We start from the raw sequence: 20,442 nt of genomic DNA, 5'->3' as shown, positions 1-20,442 counted from the left end.
CTGGCCAATTTTGCCAGTTCCGTCGGGGGGACGGACTCTCCGACGAGCTTCTCTTGGCGCTTCTGCTGGCGGACGTCCCTAGAGGCGGCGGCGGGGTGGGGCTATTGCTGAGCCATCGCCGCACCCTGTCTCCCTGGCAGGGTTGGGACTTCGGCAGCAACGATGTGGAGGTGCTTGAGGTCGGGGCGAAAGCTTCGATGACAACGTCTGCAGACATCGTTTCCTTCTTGGAGACGCCATTTCCTATCTCTCATCCTATCGTACCGGATGTTGTAGGTTAAAACCTTCCCTTGACGGGCTACCTTGTCAGCGCTTTAGTGTCGTTTCCTCCTTGGAGGCATGGCTAGGTTTTCCAATTCCGTGGTTCCTCTTTGTAGTCTGACCATAGTGGTGCCCCAAGTTGTGTTGTTTGGTGCGCCTAGCAGGTCATCGTGTTTCTTCAATCCTTGTTATTAGTTGTTAGTTGAGTTGTTAGTTAGGCCGATTCGACTAAGTTGGAGCAAGTAGTGACGTGAGTTATGATAGTTGTTTGATTGTTGTACTACCAAAGTTGTGTGTAGTAGGATAAGTGGTGCACTCTCATTAGTTGTATGGTTTTTTAATCTAGTTTTCGTTAAAAAACTGGATGGGCACTTGTCTTTTCTTTTTTTTCGTCTAATAAAAATCGTGACAAAGCTCTTGCTGTCCTTTTTTTTAAAAAAGTATGTATAATGTATGGGATGCATGTTTCATTCACCAACCTAAACCTCTTATATAACATGGCAAAATGAAATTTCTAGTTTACAGTATATCTTGACAGACTTTTAATCAATTTTGTTTTCGTTCATTTTCTCATCTTCACTATATAAGAATAATGTGCAGTTGATGTGCAATCTTTTTTTTTTGAAAATTAATTTACAAATCCAGGGCCAACCCATTCTAGTTCTATCCACACCGCTGATCCAAAACTAGACACGTATCATGTTGGCATCAGGAACCACACACGTACATATCATAATTAATTATTGTACGAATAGAAACATTTTCCACCACACGTCGTTATTCCCCTAATAAGTTTTCGGGTTTTTTTTATTTTTTTATTTAAAAGATCATGAATGTACGGAGTTTATTACAAAGAAAAAGCATTACAGTGAAGAACCGTGTTTTACCCTCGGCAGCCAAACAAACAAGAGAAACAAACAACAAACCATGATCTATCAGGAAGGCAGAGCAGCATTCACTTGTGAGCTCAGTTGCCGGCGGCGGCTGCCGCGGAGCGTGCCTGCAGCACCTTGCCGAACTCGGCGATGTGGTCGGGGTCCGGGATGACCTCCTTGGCTACGTCGAGCGCAGCGAAGCGGTCCGCCCACGCGGCGAGGCGCGGGATCCGGCCCGGCGTCCAGGAGCTTGACGCCGCCCACCTTGTCCCAGGCGCGCAGCCAGCCGATGAAGCCCCCAAGCGCAACGTCCAGGTACCCGGGCGCGTCGCCGGCGAAGAACTCTTTCCCGCCGGAGCACTCGGCGAACGCACCCTCCAGCGTGTCCATAGCGGCCAACGCGTCCGCTGTCGCCGCGGCCCTCTCCTCCTCCGTTGCCCCCAGGATCGCCTTCACCATCATGCCGTGCAACTGCATATATGATATATGCATGCGCGCACCGTGTCAGCGTGCGTGTACATACAAAATGTAAATCATGCGCGCCCCTATTACCTTGCCGTCGACGTACGCGGCCCAGAAGCGAGCGGCGGCGCGTTCATAGGGGTCGGCGGGGAGGAGGGCTTGGCCGGCGCCGGGGAAGGCGTCGTCGAGGTACTCCACGATGACGAGTGACTCGGAGACGGGCCTGTCGCCGTGGAGGAGCACGGGCACCTTCTTGTGGACGGGGTTGGAGGCGAGGAGGAGGTCGCTCTTGTTGGTGAGGTCCTCCTCCACGTTCTCGTACTCCAGGCCCTTGAGGTGCAGCGCCACGCGCACGCGGTTCACGAAGGGGCTCGGCCACGCGCCCAGCAGCTTCAGCTTCCCGGCACCTCCGCCGGCTGTGGCCATTCTAGCAGCTCGCCGTGCGCTCCCGCCTCCCGGGCGGCCGGTCAGTCGCGTGAACTGTGAATGGCCGATGGATCCTGGCCTCGCGCTCGGTTTAATTAGCTGCTACGAATGTGGCCGATGCCTGTCCAGCTACTGTCGGAAGGAGAAAAATCGCCCGTGACACGTGAACACGCATGACGCGCATCCTATCATTGATGTGAAACCTATCGACGTCGTGTGTCCTGCAGCTCTTGGGCGGTTGGGCGCTACGTGTACGTACTGTACATACCCTTGGATCGGAGTGCATATCTTCGTGACGGGTGATCGAGGACCACCCATCCATACCATGTGGCCCCTCGGTTCTCATGGCTAGATAGTTGTACACACTAAGGCCTACTTTGGAAGCAGCTTTCCCCGCGGGGGTCCCGCCGTTTTCCCCGGGGCTGAAAACCCACGCGGTAATTTTCCACGCGTCGCGGCTCGAGTCCATTTGGAAGCTCTCTGCACGGGTGTTTCGGCCCCGCGGGAGCCGGGTTTTGATCGGTGAGGAAACCTGCCTGGCCTCCGGACATGGGGCGTCGTTCCCTTCCCTTTCCCTCTCGCGACCCCGCCTCGACTCTACTCTCCGTCGTCGCCTCGGCTCCTCCGGTCCTCGACTTCTCCTCCGTCGCCATCACCTTGCGGCACAGTCATCTACGTCTCCGCAAGGTGAGCTCGCTTCCACTTGCATCTCCCTGCACCGGACCCCCGTCGACTCGTTCACTCATCGCTCGCGAGGTCTGCTGCCGCTGCCGCTGCGCCGCCACCCCAAGCATCCCGTGGTCGGCGCATACCCGGTGGCCGGCGACTAGCAGCGCATCTCTCCCTACGGCCGGCGACTAGCGGCGCATCTCTCTCCCTGCGCTGGCTACGCATCTCACAGCGCTCGGCGGCGACGTTCCTCCCGCCGCCGGGTAACAATTCGACGGTTGTACCTCCACCGCCTCGCTCCTCCACTGCCTCTCACTATCGCCATCCGTATCTACAGGTTGGTCCTCCTCCACCTGCATCTCCTTCCCCAACAATAGTTTCTCGGTAGGCTAGGGTTTCACCCGAATTTCCTTGTTTCTTGTAGATCTTGGAGGTACCGATCCGTGAGAGCCAAGACACCGCTTCTGCTACAATTGTCCTGACCGGGAGCAACACGACGCCCCAGAGCTAGAGGTTAGTTCTCCGCCTGCTACTGATTCGTTCGGGTCGGTCATGGATTCATGGGGGTCTCATGTGATACTGTAGTTTTCTGTGTTGTAGCCTCATGTTCAGTGTAGGAGATAGTCAATTTGTTGTAGATATAGCACTGTCTTTATGGAATCAGTGTTGGATCTGAAGCCTCTCGAGATGCAGCTTGAAGAGTGCGAGATGATCTAGGTTCTGAACATTGTAAGTCTTGGTTGTTCAGCTGGTGTGCTCGTCTGCTAGATGATGACTAAGATTTTACTTTTTTGATCGGAGGTGACTAACTGCACATGATTTCTTTGTTCACTTCAAATAAGCCTGTAAATGATTAGTCTCGTTCACCTAAATAATGTTGATGGGTTCTCCAACAATAATTTCCTATTTTTAGAGGAAGCATTAATTTCTTTACTTCTTGTGTAGCGACAGTTATGAAAAGGGGTTGTTTTGAGGTTAGTGGATGCACTGAATATAGTTAGCTGCTTGCTACTGCTAGTTATGGACCAGTACTCTAGATGTCTTTAATTTGAGGGAAGTTTCATACAGGGATTATAATTCTATAATGTATTTAATTTGCAAATAAGTATCTTTGATTGTTTTTAAGGTGAAGCTGTACCCTTTTCTCATAAGACCAGGACATTCCTTGCCCAGATGGTAATACCATTGAGCTCCCATTGTCAAACTTGGAAAAGCACCCTGGCCATTGCTGCTTCCAGGCTCCTGCTCAATACCCAAAAACAAATTATTTGGACCTGCTGTCTGCAAACAAATTAACAAGAAAATCAATACCACAAGCATTTAGGCAATTAGTCACAACAGTTAAAGAGGGCTACAGATACATACTGAAAGTGGATAACTTGTCATTTCCTGGATTTAGCCTTTATTATCCCAGTCATTGGCCAGCTCCTCTGAGGCCAACCGCTTAGTTCCTAAGCCTGAAACAAGCAGAGATTGAGAATGAAGATAAAATAATCTGTTGACATCAATCCTAAAATCAACAGGAGCAGTAACTGTGATGCTACAGAAGGCATTAAGCATAACAAAGAATAACAACAGAGAATGAACAGGCCCTGAATGAAGCATGGATCTAAATTTACAATCACCTTATGCTGATCACAAAATTGAGGACGCATCACGTGATGGGTTCTTCAAATTATCCTGTATGAACGTTGTTTTGAGTTTAGCGTGAATGCATCACGTGCTTGTAATGTTTAAGTCGGTTTTAGTTTTTTGCAAAGCTGTCACTCTCACGTTTACATGGTTTAGGCAACAACGTTCAAGCATGAGAATAGCATCTTGTGAACTAGTCTGTTATTTCTTGATGAATCGATATTAGCAGGCTGAGTATTTGACATTATAGAACCAAGTTCCATGCATCATTCACAGGTTGTCATCAGACACTTTCGAGCTATTGTACAACCTGTAGCGCAAGTAATGTAGGACGAATGGAGCTTACTGGTGTAATATCGATATCGTACGAAAGCCTCGATAGCAAAGCGTTGATGGCACACTGCTCCCTAAATTTGTAAGGGAGCCATCTTCTACGACAGGTTCTGTCAACAAAGCATGCCACGGTAGTAATTTGTTCCAATGCCGTTTGTTTAACAGTTTGACAAATATCATTGTTTATTTAGAGACGTAAGGCGGCTGCAACTATACAATCAATTGTCAAGTTGATACTGGTGTGCTGGTAATAAGTTGGAAGCAGTTCGTCTCTGTATGAATGCATGATAGGTCTTGCCTACTCGGAGCATTTTCAGTCGACAAGTGTCTCGATGAAGTTGATGCAATGGAACTTACTGATGTGGAGAAGGCGTATGCTATGAATATCTTCAAATCTGAGATAGATAGGGAGGTATTCATGAAAATGAAAAACAAAAATGTTCGCTTGATTTGGCTCAAACAGCAGATTAGGTAATAATGCTTAGCTGCCACTGGATTAGTTTACTTTGGTATGTCTTAGCTGCTAATGCTTTTCCTTGTGCTTACTTGTAGTGCTATCTGTAGAGGCAATGTTTGTTTGAATTGAGAGAAAAATGCAGCTGCAGTCATTGTATGCAGGTATTTCCATCGTTGTGAGCACAGTATATTGCACTGGTTAGGTCAAATTTTTTTATTAGTGTGAGCCTAGAATTTGTCATTTGTCCTTGCTTATGTTCTCTACAGAACTTGGATTGCTGTTGTCAGGTTAGCTAGTGTTGCTAAATTGAGATTCTATTTTCCTGCTATGAAAGCATAGCTCAGTCCTTGTCAGGTTGTCATGATGATAGCTTTCCTGAGACCTTTCCTACAGGGAGGGTTGAGCACACATTGGTAGATTGGTCAGTGTCTGATAACACAATGAACACACTCTAGATCATTAAACTAATTCATGACCTATGTTGTAATACAAGAGCTCCTTGCAAGAGTTTGTTATTACTGGTGTTGTCATCCATTAAGTTATGTTAATTGATGTTAGATTTAGAAGGGATGGCAAGAGATTTTCCTTTATTTTGTTAAAAGAAAGAAAAAACGACAGTAATTAGACAACACTAACACACATAAACCCATGCTGCCCTGAACAGGGACCCAAGAAAACAATAGCGACAGATCAACCACCATAAGAGTCAGGAAAAAAATCACACAATGTGGAGCAGACCTTTTTCTTTGCACAAATGGATCGGATGGAAGTTTCTGGTAAAGTGTTAGACACTATTCAAATCGTAATATTTGGCCAGACCTTTTTTCTGCAAATTTAGCAGTCAATATCTTCTGATGCAATAACGTCAGTGAAAAAAACAGCATTTTGGTTCTCTTGTCCACCAAATTGGACTGATCTTGAGTTTATTTGAATCCCCTATGAATTGTATGAGAGATGCACTGTGGGTCATGTGTACTCCGTCAGATGTCCATAGCTAGCTTATTTGACCAATTGAAGCATGAAACAGGTCCCTATCTGTCTTGTCTTAAGGAATATCTAGTCCAGACCAAGTTATTTCTTTGTTTTTTCCACTTGAGCCACTTCTAATGTATCTTAAAGCCCTTGCGAAACATTCTAAATATAAGATGCCCAAACCACTTCTTCCCTTGGGCTTGCAGATCACTGGCCAGCAGCCATTTGATTAGGCAACGACCACCGCTAACCTTATCAGGCTCCTCTCCTTTCAAGAGGATTGCATGTCTGATCCCCTATCTTGAGGGATCTTAAAAATTCACAAGGCATGACTCATATTACACTTTTCGGATGTCGTGTACATAAAATTTGTTCATAGGGATAGATAACCTTGAGCCATATGAAACTGATGACTACACAATTGTACAACAGCTTGCACTTGCCAATGCTGCATGCCATCAGTACTCTTTGTTGCTGGTATTAGGAAATGGTTTTGGTGTGGTTATCTTTCTGCACTTTGTACAAAAAAAAATTCTTAGCCTGAACTGATAGCTAGCTGTAAACATGGTGATAACATGCTTCTTTTACCTATATGCTCTGTATTTTGACCTTATACTGTAGGGCCTCACAAGAGTTCTTTTTTTTTGTGTGTTAACTGCAGAGAGTTTTGGAGGCAATGCATGATTTGAGACAAGAGAAGTGTGGTCAATTTTGGTAGTGCATGTTGGACATTTCAGGCTTCTATGTATCGGATCAGTTTGGTAGTGGGTTGAATTTGGCACTTGAATTAAATTTTCTATCTATTGGACTGTCAAATAATTTTGGTCTTGTGATTTTCCATGCATTATGATCATGAAAATGATGTGGTTGGTATTGATCTTTGGTGATTTCATTATATTATTTAAGAAATTCAGATTTTTCTTGATTTTTCAAGACACTGTTTTCAATTTTGTTGCCATACTTTGGCAGAAGTACTAGTACTTTGGTAGAAGTGCTGCTGTTTTCCCACTGTTGCCAAAGGAAGACGTGGAAAGTTCCCCCACTGTGGTTACCAGCCCTGGGAAGAGGCGGGAAGAAGAAGTCCCAAAAAAATCCACGTCAGGGTAATCATCCCTGGCTAATTGGCCCCTGCTGCCAAAGTAAGCCTAAGGGGGTGTTTAGGTTCCTATGGACTAAAGCATTTTGGACTAAAATCTGCATTTTAGTTGGACTAAACAGTCAAACACTTAGGCTAAAAGTGGACTAAAATCCTTTAGTCCTTTAGTCTACAAAACTAGACTAAAATGGACTAAAAGGTGCTGGGGACACCCATTCCTCTTATTTATTGACATATCTCTTCACTTTAGTCCATTTTAGTTCAAAGAACCAAACACCACTTTAATCCACTTTTAATTTATGGACTAAAGTGGACTAAAACTTTAGTCCATGGACTAAACAACCAAGAGGGCCTAACACGGTAATTATATTAGTATACTAGTAATCTATGGCTCCATTTAAAATATTTTCATAAATTCTTACTGAAATTTTCAACAATGTCTTGTTTTAATAGCTGATGGGTCCTCGTATTAATAGCACCTCTAAAGTTTTACTTTGGACACGTAGCAACGACAACCCAGACCACAGACAGAAAAAGATCCAAGCGCCTCACAGGCCCATGAGATTGAAGTCTATTTCAAAAGAGAAAATTCCTTATTTAGCACCACGAAATGATGCAATTCCTTATTTAGCATAGATAATAAAGTTCTTCTAAAATAGCACTGACTTTTATTATTAGATCTGACCACTAAGCCGTTAACTTGATGGGGAAAAGACTGTTTTGCCCCTATATTTTCATGTGTAACACCAACAGCACATTAAAGTGATTTTTTAACAGTGCTATTTTTTTGACATGGAACATATTTTGCCAGTACATTTTTTTTACATTGAACAATTTTTGCAGTACCATTTCTCTGCACATATTATTATTGATGGTGTCATTTTTTTTTTCTTAACATTGAAAAATTTTTGCAGTACCATTTCTGGCATAGATTATATATGAACTATGAAGCATGATATTTTTGGACAATGTGCTACACATGAAAAAACAAGGGCAAGCGCAAGTCTGTTTTTTCCTTCCAGTTAACGGTGTTAGATCTTGACTCTACAGTTGAAACAAATTGAGTGACCGGGATAGATAGAACATCGAGAAGGGAACTACTTATTATAACGTTTAAATAGACAACCATGGAGAGGTCGAACCTAGAAGAAACTATGCGGTCTTCTATTAAGAAAAGAATATGCACCCACATCTCCAGTCTAATCAACTGAGCAACTCTCACTTCCTACTCGAAGAGTAATAATGAAGAAATTAATACCATGATGGTTCCTGCTCCGCAGCTCCTCTTTCTTCTAGGAAACTAGGTAACGCGGCTCGCGCGATGCTGCAGACACACAAAACATAAATGAAAAATAATTATTGCAAAAAATATATCATGAAGCACCGATAAAACTCATGGTGAATAGAAACACAAAGGTAAGACGATATCCATTAGGCTAAAACTATGATAGGTGAAAATATATTGTAACTTGTGCATGAGTGGAGGTTTATTCGACTGCCATTAGAATGATGGATCTCAATACAACCATTGACTATTGTTGCAAAAATAGCAATTGACACAATAGTAATTGTTACTTATAACATCACTTTTTTTTTGGGGGGGGGGGGGGAGCTTATGGCATCCCTTCTAGTGCTAGGGAATTTATGGACATAATTATGCATAGGAAACCTTAATCATTTCAAAATTAAAAATAATAAATGCCTTAATATCAGGATGTGCTTTTTTTGCGGGATCCGAGACCATAGCAAAAACATGTGACTTTTATTTCTCAAAATCACTTTTCTCATGTTTGGTTTGTGCTAGTTTGAGTTTAGTTTATAATGGGACCCACACATTAAAATGGTTCGGTCAATACTTCAAAGTTCAGAAAATGGCATCATTGGGATGGAGGGGTTTCACGCCGACAGATTGTGAGCATCAACTTGCGTTGATGACTCTAAGACAATGAGACCCTGGAATTTGGAGAGATGCTTGTTGGCTAATCGAAGAACATAGAGAGGCTTTAAACATGGAATCTAATGTCTAGATAGTTGATCGAGGTTATGCAGGTCATGTCATTGCTTAGGAATAAGCAACATTTTGTAGGGGCGAAAATGCAACACTTGTAATAAAGAAGGTATTGAGTGCTTTTAACTGTGAAGTGGTCCAACTATCCATGGACCCAGGTGGAAGACCAACAATGTCTATGAGTTCCAAGAGTCTAAACGGTGAGAAGAAGAAAATAGAAAGGGAAAAAAGAGGTCATATTCGTCCTCCTATTCTGAGATCTGCAAAGCTCGATCCACTCATGTTTCGTTGTTGATCTCATCGGTGGCTAAGGGTGGTGACAGAGTGTCTGACGTATGATTCCCACGACTGATAGGGCTAATCATATGAAAAGTATAGGCGGTGTTACAAGTGTCCTCTCACCCACAAAACTGAGATAAATCTATTATTTTTGTCTTAACACAAGATGATTTCACGTAAAATAGAAATATATTAAGACTCCGTTTGGTAGGCTTCTCATCGACTTCAGGAGCCGTTTGGAGCCGTTTTCTACCAAACGGGGTAAAGTAAATAGCTTCACTTGTGAAGCCCTAAAAACATGCTCTCACAGTGATTTGGGGTGGATAGAGCAAAAAAAAAAAAGTGGCTTCTCCCAGCTCCTCCTCCAGGCCCCTAAAAACATGCTCACAGGGAAGCCATTTTGCCAACGATTTACCAAAACCGCTTCAGCTCCACCGGTAGAACTGTTCGTGGAGCTGAAGCAAAAAAATGGTTTCACTAGTGAAGTGAAGCCTGCCAAACATGTCTAGTTATGTCAATTATATTGTAAACGCGTGCTTGAGTTCACTTGGAGTTTTTTTTTTTTCGAGACGAGTTGACTCGGAAGTTTTTTTTTTTTTTTTTGTTACTTGGAGGGCTATGCACGGGCTATGTCATAGAAACTCCTCTCGCCCACCAGCGGCCTCGTCTCGCACTCTCGCACGCCCCTCAGTTTCCTTCTCAATTCGCGCACGATTCCGCCCCGAGGTTCCAAACCCTAGCTTCCTCTCATCCTCCACGAACCCTAGATCCAAAATCTAACACCCGTCATCCTCTTATCGCCGTGCCTGACGCTTCTCTCTGCAGTCGATTCCGCCGCGGACCGCCCGGTTCACTTGTCCTCTCTCCCCGAGATATCGAGGTGAGCGTTTTGATGCTATGCTGCGGCTGTTTCGGCGGTTCGCGTCGTCTGCGCACCGTGATGCTCATATGCGTGCGTTCATGATGTTGGTGACAACCGCAGCCCGCAGGAAGGATGGGAGAGGCGAAGGACAACGAAGTGTACGAGGAGGACCTCGTCGACTATGAGGAGGAGGTGGAGAATGTCGTCGACGGCGCCGCCACCAACGGCTCCGCAGATGTCGTCAAGAAGTACGTTCCACGGGAGAGCTCTTGCTTGCTAGATTTCGTGGTGTGTAGTCTGATCTGACCGATTGGGGTTTCGCGGTGTGTGTCGACAGGGGGTACGTGGGGATCCACAGCTCGGGGTTCAGAGACTTCCTGCTCAAGCCGGAGCTTCTCCGCGCCATTCAGGACTGCGGGTTTGAGCATCCTTCCGAAGGCAAGTTTTACTTTGTTCTTCTTGCTAACTATGCTCTTCTATCATTTTAGCCGTGATGCACGGTTTGAGGGATGTTAAACATGGGCATGTGCTTGAAATCAAGCTATTTGACATCCTTTATATGTGTTGGTCATTCCCAACATATGAAGAACCCCGTGTAAAGTAAATTTTAGGACATGATAAGATCTAGTCTCTCCAGTTCAAAATACATTTAGTTTTAGCAGTTCTTATGTAAAATATTTTTAACTTTGATCATTAATCTCTATAAAAAAAGAACACAGGTACATAAGGTCGATGTTATTAGATTCAATATGTAAAGTAGTTTCAACTCAAGATATTAATTACCTTTTGTTTGAAATGCCATATTTTCATAGAAACTATATGGAAATGTCAATGTTTTTCATATAAAATATATGTCAAAATTTCACCATGTACATCGGGTAAATGTTCTAAATGACATGTGTATGTTGATTTGGAGAGAGGATTGAAAAACTGTTTGCAAATAAGTACATACTAAACATCAGGTAGCGTGTGTGTTAATAGTATATGATACTCAAATAAGGACATGATAAGCATCAGGTAGAGTCTGTTATAGTGTGATAATAGTATAATACTTCGGCATGAAAACTGAATCTGACTATGAAAACTGAAACTGACTATCTGAGGCCCCAACGCCACCCAAAAATGTTGTTCCACTGTTGAAGGAAAAAGGCTACCTTAACAATCCGGTAACATATATAATCAGTTCTTTATTTTTGCAACAAGTACACAGATATGTAGAGAGCAAGAAATAAGCAAATTGGGTGGATTCTTCGTATTTAAACTAGTGAAACTATGCACTTACTGTTGAGTTATTGACCAAATAAATACCGGGTTAATCTAATGTTTGGGGCCATTTTGAAGTTCAATAGAGGTATCTGATTGTGAGTTTTGTTCAACCATAGCCTAGCAGCTATGGCTTTGCAGCTTGTTGCTTTAGGCTTTGTGCACCTTTGTTTGAATTCTAATGAATTGATAGCTGGAGTTTTAACTGTTCATGATACGGGAATCTAAGTGCTAGCATGCATAAGTTGGCTAAGACAAATCATAACAATTTTAATCAAATGTCAACAAAAATTGCATGTTTTCCAGTATTGTTGCCTGTCTGCCTTCCAGTATCATGTCCCCTCTTATTCTAGTTCAGTTTTTGGCTTTTTGCTACACCTTTGTCAAAATTATATCATCACATTTTAACTGCTTAGCTAGTTAGCTTTACAAGCTGTAACTTTTGCCATATGAAGTTGAGCCATACTTGTGAATAAAAGGATTTCTTTGAGTAATATTAGTACCTGAGTTAGATTACTTCGATATGTTTCATGTCAGTGGACAGCATTAAGTCAAGAGCTGGTTGTTTTATAGTTCGTGAGTCCCCCTACACATGCTATTGCTGTGTTAGTGTACTTGGAAAACACGGGCATATGATTCTTAGTGCATCTCTGTCGCGTCAATAATCTTACACAAAGCTTATGTTTGCATTTCTTTGTTAGGTTATATGTGAAAAAATTATCAAATCATGGTAGTGTAAAACAGGTAAATGTAAATTCAACCAAAACTGATTGTCCACGTAAAAAAACTTGTTGCACTTTACCTGGCATTCTTTGAAATTGACTCACATAGAATAATAGTCAAGTATCTATCCTTGCATTTTACCTGTCGACCTTCCCCTGTAATAGTATGGTAGTTAAATTCCTGTTTTCTGGTGCTCAGGTACAATTCTTCTGACATTTTCTGCTGGAGGAGAATATGGTATAGCTTTCCATTAATGGGGCAAGAAGGTTGATTTTTTTCTTACTGGGGTGCTGCTCCAACTTTGTTTGGTTCCACATCAGTGCAACATGAGTGCATCCCTCAAGCTATTCTTGGAATGGATGTCATCTGTCAAGCAAAATCTGGAATGGGTAAGACTGCGGTTTTCGTCCTCTCAACTCTTCAGCAGATTGATCCTGTTGCTGGCCAAGTAGCTGCACTTGTGTTGTGCCACACAAGAGAGTTAGCTTACCAGGTACATATTGTTTTCTCAGTTCTCTACTTTCGAATTTGTTTGACTTATCTGCGCATGCTGACTGTCTTATTACTTAACATTGTGCAGATTTGCCATGAATTTGAGAGGTTTAGCAAATACCTGCTTGAATTAAGAGTAGCTGTTTTCTATGGTGGTGTTCACATAAAAAACCACAAGGATCTGTTGAAGAATGAATGCCCCCATATTGTGGTTGGCACGCCTGGAAGGATACTGGCTCTAGCTAGAGATAAGGACCTTCCCTTGAAGAATGTGCGGCATTTCATTCTTGATGAATGTGACAAGATGCTTGAATCACTTGGTAGGGTGCTGTCTGGCAAATTCCTATATTTGTATAGTTCATTTTAATCTTATGGTATCCAGTCCAATTCTTCATTTCAGTGTCATAGTATTCAGTTCTCTTAATAACTTGTGTATGTATTCTCCAGACATGCGCAGAGATGTCCAGGAGATCTTCAAAATGACTCCCCATGATAAGCAAGTGATGATGTTTTCAGCAACACTCAGCAAGGAGATTCGACCTGTTTGCAAGAGATTCATGCAAGACGTAATGTCCTATGGCCTAACTCATTTCAATTGCCCTTCCTCCTATCTATGTCTCCCCTTGCCTCGGGTGGTTATGCACAACATGATAGGTGGCAGTTCTATTGTTAGTAGCTTGAAGGGATTGCTGGTTGCTTTGCTGACCACCTATCAATTCCTATAAGCTACAAACTTCGTGGATTTGGTGACAATCTAGTCCTTCGTTTGTTATTTGGCACCTGTACACATTCCATTTGTCAGTGATGAAATGGAGTCTTCAGTTGTCAGCATGAACCGTTTGGGGGAGAATGCCGGAATCGGGTTTGGGAGGGTGATTATATGGTAGATCCAAGGCCATTTTTGTTTTATCAGTTGGCTACCCACATTTTTATACTTGTACTGGGATTCCATTGCATCAATGCAAATTGCTTCTGGTGCTCGTACCATGTCATGGTCAGTGCAGAAATAGCTGCTTTGTTTTGGATGGAACTCTGATATCAAACACAAAGAATGTTGTTGGCATGGTCAAATCCAGTACCCTCAGTGCATAACTGAAGCTCCAGGAGGAGAAAATTCTGACATGAGCAGAATAAATTGATGTATATGTACCTTTTGGAATGGCTGGAGTTGTATTGGTTCCAGCACTCTAATATCTTTATCTATCATTGTTACCTTACAGCCAATGGAAATTTATGTTGATGATGAGGCTAAACTGACCCTTCATGGTCTAGTTCAGGTAACATGTACTATTTATAAGAAAGTTGAACCACCTTTTTTTTCCCATTCTGTTCATCTTGTGCTAACCTTTCATTTCTGGTTCCAGCACTATATCAAATTGAGTGAGGCAGAGAAGAACCGAAAGTTGAACGACCTTTTAGATGCGCTCGACTTCAACCAAGTTGTGATATTTGTTAAAAGTGTTAGTAGAGCTGCAGAACTCAACAAATTGCTCTGCGAGTGCAATTTCCCCTCAATCTGCATACATTCTGGAATGACACAGGAAGAGAGGTATGTGCTCTGTCTTCCTTTGCTGTGGCCCTTTTTTTGTTATATTGCCATGTTTTGATGATGCTGAGCTTAACTTTTCACGTGTGTTATTTAAGGTCAGTTAGCTACTAGCTGTGTTGTAGGTGATCCTTATTCTTGTTTGCTGAACTTCCATATGCTTTAGGGGTGTTACACATCCGTCACTGTACTTCCATATGCTTTAGGGAATTATGTTGTAAATGGCAGTGATGCCATCCTCATTATATTTCTAGGTAATACAATGCTGCTGGTGCCATATTTTTTTTGTAGAATATGCAGGAGAGTTTGTATCATTGTATTGAAAAGGAGATAAAAAATAAATTACAACACACCACCACGCTCACACAAACACACACTCTTACAAACTTGTACCGGAAGCAAACACGCCTTTTACATCTGACCACGACCCAACCCAACAAAAACCATCATCTTATTGGCAGCCTCTAGATGGGTGAGACCTCTAGCGTCTGCAAGGCCCCATAGGTGTGCCTCTTCAAGGATTTGCCTGACAACAAGCTGGATGCTAGGGTTGTCTCCATTGAAAACACAATCATTACGGTGATTCCACAACTTCCAAGCAGTTAGGACTATCAACAATTGAGGACACGCTTAATTTCACCAGAAACCAAACTATTAACTCTCATCCACCAATCACATATAACACTATCATCTGAGGAAGGGGAATGATCCAGCAATCCATAGCGACGGAAAAGGAGCGGCCACACCTGTCTAGAGAAGACACAGTTGGATAGTATGTGCTGTATGTTTTCAGCATCTTGGCTACATAAAGGACGCTAGCCTGGATGCGGCAAAAACCTCTTCAAGCCAACCATCTGCTGTCCAACATCTGTTATGTGTAGCAACTAGCAAGCCAAAGAAAGAAGACATTTCTTAGGTGCCCAGGTCCTCCAAATCAACTCACAATGTTCAAAAGAAACTGACCCGATAAACAATGCTTTGTAGGCTGACTTTGTTGAATAGAGACATGAACAACATGAGAAATGCCAACAGTGCTGATCAGGTGTATTAGGCAGGAGCTGGACTGCACTAGTAACTCCCGGACCTCCAAATACTCAGCAAGAGCCGTAACTGATAAAGCCCCCTGAATATCTAGAAACCAACTCCTCTAGACCATAGCTTCACGTACTGTACGTCTTTTAGCCCTCCTTTTAGAAACCAAGGAATAGAGCTGAGGAGCAAGGAAAGCAAGGGATTTTCCATGCAGCCAATTATCAGTCCAGAAAAGAGTGGAATTCTGTCTCCAACACTGGTGATCAAAACCACAGAGAAGAGAGCTCTTACCCGTTTCCAACACTAGTGCCATATTCCATGTTGATGATTTGTGTGTACGTTGGCATACATGGCTCCATAGCTATTATTATTCATATATATCATCATGAGTCATGATGTTTTGAATTATGTGTGGACTGCAGACTAAAGCCAATGTTGAGCAGCACAACATACCATAAATCTTGTATAAAGTGCACAATGCCAAGAACATCTACGTGCTTGGTCTTTGTTCTTCACAACCATAAGGCATGATGATTTTTTATTTTCTATTTGTAGAAGGATAGAGAGAGATAGCAGAGCACCTCACACTCATTAGGTAGGGGTGGCTTTCATATATATAGTAACAAGGACGTCAGTAATTACAAAAGGACCCCTAGATATATACATATCTAACCCACCCCCCCCCCCCCCCCCTCGCGCACGCGCAGTCGTAGCAGGAGGTTCACAGACGCATAGACTGGACTGAAAATCAGTAAACAACTGTACAGGCAGGCCCTTAGTCATCATATGTGCAAACTGTTGTGAGGACGGCACATACAGAACACGAACTTCACCAAGCGCTACCTTCTCGCGGACGAAGTGAATTTCGATCTCGATGTGCTTTGTCCGGCGGTGATGAACAGGGTTAGCTGTCATGTATACAACACTGACGTTGTCACATAAGACAACGGTGGTGGAGGGTAGTGGTTGATCAGCACTAGAGCGACAGTGGTCTAACACTTGGTGACCACAAGACCAGGTTGTCGCCGAGGTAGACGCAATAGCCCGACGTTGAGTGGTGGGAGTTGGGGCACCCACCGCCTAGTCTGCATCTGAGTATGTTGTGAGGGACCTGGACAGGACCCAGTGCCAATGTGTAGAACAACAAAAAGAGTGCCCTTGACGTAGTGCATGAAGAGGGCATACCTGCTGGACTTCATAGGCCATGCCGGGGCGGGTGAGAGTAGGTACTCTAGCGCCTCGGTGAGACTACGGTACTTGGACGGTCCGGCGACTGGGGCACCATCTGTAGCGGAGAGCTTGGACTTGAAGTCCACAGGGGACATGCCAGCACGCTGGAGAAGCTCAACAGCATACTGGCGCTGCGAGAGGAACAACTCGTCCGACGAGTGCGTTTGGAGATGCCGAGGAAGTGTAGCACCCCAAGGTCAGTCATTGTGAACTCTGAGCTGAGGCGCGTAGTGATACGACGCAGGAGGTCCGGTGAGGAAGGCCATCAGGATGATGTCGTCGACGTAGACCCAGCAAGTAGGCGACGTGTTCTCGATCTTTATCAATAAAGAGAGATGCATCGCTGCCGGAGGGCGTGAAGTCAAGCCGGCAAAGATACGTGGCAAATTGCTGGTGCCACGCGCGGGGAGCTTGCTTTCAGGCCGTAGAGGGATTCTGCAACAAACAGACATGCGTACATCGCGCGGGGGAAGGGGTCGCGACGCGAGGAGTACGCGCAGCCTCGGAAGAAAGCGGTCCGGAGCGCGTGGATGGAAAACACGGCCGCAACGCAAGGGTCGGCGCGCGTGGAGATGTGGACGCCTAAGATTGCACGTGCGAGCGGCGCTCGCGTCGGAGCGGACGGGCGTCGGTGAGGAGTGTGCAGGAGGCAGCCCGCAAGAGGGCAGAAGACGCGTGTGGCGCTTGTGGGGCGGACGCGCGTGGAGGCGCGCGCGCGAGCGGACCAACATTGGAGAGGAGAAGGTGCACGCGCGGAGCAGAGTACCAGCGAGCGGAGCAGGGAGCGAGCGGAGTATAGGAGTGTAGGGAAGAACGGAAGGTGCTTCGCGCGGAGGAAGGAGCGACGGCTGGTGGACGCGCGCATGAGATCGCACGTGGGGAAGAGGAGATCGTGCGGCAGGGCGTCGCGAGGTGGGTGATTGCACAGACGGGCTCGGCGGCGCGAGGGAGAAGCTAGAGAAGAGGGTATGGGGCTGGGCGCTCGACGGCGCCGGAGTAGATGGACCTGCGTCAGCGATCGGCAAGCGCGAGGGAGGCTAGGGGCTAGAGCAGAGGCAGGAAGAACCTGAGCGGCTGATACCATGTAGAAGGATAGAGAGAGATAGCAGAACACCTCACACCCAATAGGGAGCAGTGGCTTTCATATATCTCACAAGGACATCATTACAGTTACAAAAGGAGCCCTAGATATATACATATCTAACACTATCCATGGATTTCATTGTCCTCACTAGTGAATTCAGCTTGATGCAATGCAATATATAAACAATTCATAAAAAAGATCATGTATGTAGTACACATAAAACTAAGCAAACCTGTAAAAGTTAACTGTCAAAGACTCATTAATCCTAGATGTCAGTTAACAAAATAGGTAAGAATTCAATCTGAATGTTTTATCCAGTGCTAACAGTACTATTTGTGGTTTTTGTGAATCTTGATATTAAAGATGAATGTTGAGTTGAATTTCTCAATGTTTGCTTGAACTTTGTGTGCCCATACATGATCTTCTATTGAATTTATTGGAAGATTCAACATGTTGGGCCTGTTTGGTTGGCAGCTACAAAAAGCTGCCTAGACCAGGCAGGCTTCCCAGGCAGCATCAATCCAAACTGGCCCATTGTATTGTTGTATTTTCACTATTACTCCAATAATCCAGTTTTTTTGGCTGGTCGTATAGAAGATGTAGTTTGAGTCCTCCTGGTTGGATTGTGTTATATTTCTGTGTAACGGATGGTTTTTGTGAGGTCTAGCAGCCAAATATTATCTCCTATGTGAGGTATTTAGGCTGCCTTGTATGGGCATTCTTTTCCCCTTTCTTCTCTCTCTGTAATATAAAGATGTGCCGCTCCTCTGTGTGTTTGAGAAAAAAAAAAGACTCCAGTATCCCTTTTCATCTCCAAAGGCACTAACGATTACATGTTACGACTTGTGATATTCCTGATGTTAACCATTGGCTATGGTTGATCTCGAGTGGATTTTATGATGTATATTTTGTGTAGTGAATAGCTATGTGCATCTGCATGTGAACTATACATTTGCATTCTGTGGTCGTTTTCCCTTTCTGATCAATCAATCTAAACAGTGTGGCTTTGATAGGTTGACCCGGTACAAGAACTTCAAGGAAGGACACAAGAGGATTCTTGTGGCTACTGATTTGGTTGGTAGGGGAATTGATATTGAGCGTGTCAACATTGTCGTGAACTATGACATGCCCGATTCTGCTGATACATACTTGCATAGGGTAATTGTTGCACCCCTTAAAGTGGTGGTTTGTTGTAGTCATTCTATTGGCTCTTCTTGACGCATTCACCTCTGCAGGTTGGTCGGGCTGGACGTTTTGGCACCAAGGGACTTGCAATAACATTTGTTTCTTCTGCATCTGATTCTGATGTTCTCAATCAAGTTTGTACTGTTGACATTGATTCTTTTTTATTTATATGATATGATGTCATACTAAATCCTGACCAGAAATTCATGTATCTGATACAGGTGCAGGAGAGGTTTGAGGTTGACATAAAGGAGCTGCCTGAGCAGATTGACACTTCGACATACAGTAAGTATTGTATCTTCGAGTCATTAACTGGCATTCATGGCACTGAAATGTGTTCAGAACTGACGTGTTGTATTGTTGCCTTAAATCTACAGTGCCATCTTGATGATCGAGGTGAACTACTCTACGTTTAGTGGACGTTTAGTGGGGCATTTACATATTTACCGTTATTACGGATGACATCTTACATTGTGTCACTGACATGGTACTTTTTATACTACTTACATCATAATGATGGTAAATATGTAAATAATCCACGTTTAGTTTGAACTGGAAAGGAGAGTTTTGTTTCAAATATACATCACCGTGGAGGGCCATTTGATAACCGTATCACATTATTTGAAAGATGTTATATCTGTACTTAATCAGCAGTTTAGGTGATTAAGCATGTAGGCTTCGCAGCAGCCATGGCTGTTGGTGTTGATGCTACCTAGGATTTTATTTGCATCTCTGTAATGTTTTCTATGCTGCGACTGCTAGTCTTTCTGTTTGAGACTGCCCCATCGCCCCCCCCCCCCCCCCCCGGTGCTTGTTTTATTTGCTTTAGCTTTCGTTACATCCAATCTATGGGAATATGAAACTTTGTATTGTCGTTGGGCGTGTCATGGGGTCCTGATTAGGCAAAGTGATACGCCTGTATTTGCTTCTAATTGTGAAGACTGCGCGGCGCCGGTGGGCGGTGGCTGGCCAAGGAGAAGGCAGTGAAAACCCTCTCGGTCGAGCCAGACTCGTGCATGATAGCTTTGTTCGATTGCTCGTATTCAGCCATCTGGGCTGAGTAGATACGTTGTTTGGTTGTCGTCGCATATGATAAAATGTAAAATGTATAAGACAAAAGTAGATATTATATTTATATTGTATATGAGTATGTTTTAGTACTTACAGTTTTTTTTCCTTGTTTAGCCTTAATTAGCACTCAAATGCACTAATATCACTTAACATATACAAATTATGTGCTAATCACATTGTTTGATAGAAGCCACCTCTCATCCAGCTAGCCAGGGCCTATAGGTAACCCTGGGCAAAAATAATCGAGAACTGAACCGAAATAACCGGAATTAAAACTGAATTAACCAAAACAAAAAATTTCGGTTCCTGGTTCTCAGTTCTTAGGAACCGAAATAATATCGGGTAATTTGGTTCTAGACCTTGGTTAACCGAATAGAACCGAAGAACCAAATCTATATATTGGCCCAATAGCAAAAGAACCGAACTGCATGGCTGATGTAATGTATGGCTCGGTTTTCATTTTTCTCCTTTTTTCCCTTCTGTT

General features: G+C 43.8%; 1 protein-coding gene and 1 pseudogene across 1 annotated transcript; one reads left to right on the top strand and one right to left on the bottom strand.

The window, feature by feature from the left end:
- Positions 1 to 1,038: 1,038 nt before the first annotated feature.
- LOC136452281 (probable glutathione S-transferase GSTU6) lies at positions 1,039 to 2,215 on the bottom strand (annotated as a pseudogene).
- A 7,898-nt stretch (positions 2,216 to 10,113) lies between these two features.
- LOC136452280 (DEAD-box ATP-dependent RNA helicase 15) lies at positions 10,114 to 19,534 on the top strand. Its single transcript, XM_066452902.1, has 13 exons — positions 10,114 to 10,196; positions 10,296 to 10,350; positions 10,453 to 10,580; positions 10,670 to 10,770; positions 12,639 to 12,811; positions 12,899 to 13,130; positions 13,258 to 13,376; positions 14,031 to 14,087; positions 14,175 to 14,359; positions 18,716 to 18,860; positions 18,938 to 19,021; positions 19,109 to 19,172; positions 19,265 to 19,534. The coding sequence occupies exons 3-13, from the start codon at positions 10,465 to 10,467 to the stop codon at positions 19,273 to 19,275; spliced, it is 1,287 nt and encodes a 428-aa protein (XP_066308999.1). The 5' UTR covers positions 10,114 to 10,196; positions 10,296 to 10,350; positions 10,453 to 10,464; the 3' UTR covers positions 19,276 to 19,534.
- Positions 19,535 to 20,442: the final 908 nt, after the last annotated feature.

This window comes from Miscanthus floridulus, chromosome 5, assembly GCF_019320115.1.
Source record: "Miscanthus floridulus cultivar M001 chromosome 5, ASM1932011v1, whole genome shotgun sequence".
NCBI lineage: Eukaryota > Viridiplantae > Streptophyta > Magnoliopsida > Poales > Poaceae > Miscanthus > Miscanthus floridulus.
This window is presented reverse-complemented; position numbering and strand designations above follow the sequence as displayed.

Bases quoted from the DNA above. Each gene is read 5' to 3' on its own strand.
- LOC136452280 (XM_066452902.1), top strand. From the start codon at position 10,465: ATGGGAGAGGCGAAGGACAACGAAGTGTACGAGGAGGACCTCGTCGAC. The intron at 12,812-12,898 runs GTACATATTGTT...AACATTGTGCAG, and splicing joins CAAGAGAGTTAGCTTACCAG to ATTTGCCATGAATTTGAGAG. The intron at 19,022-19,108 runs GTTTGTACTGTT...TATCTGATACAG, and splicing joins ATTCTGATGTTCTCAATCAA to GTGCAGGAGAGGTTTGAGGT.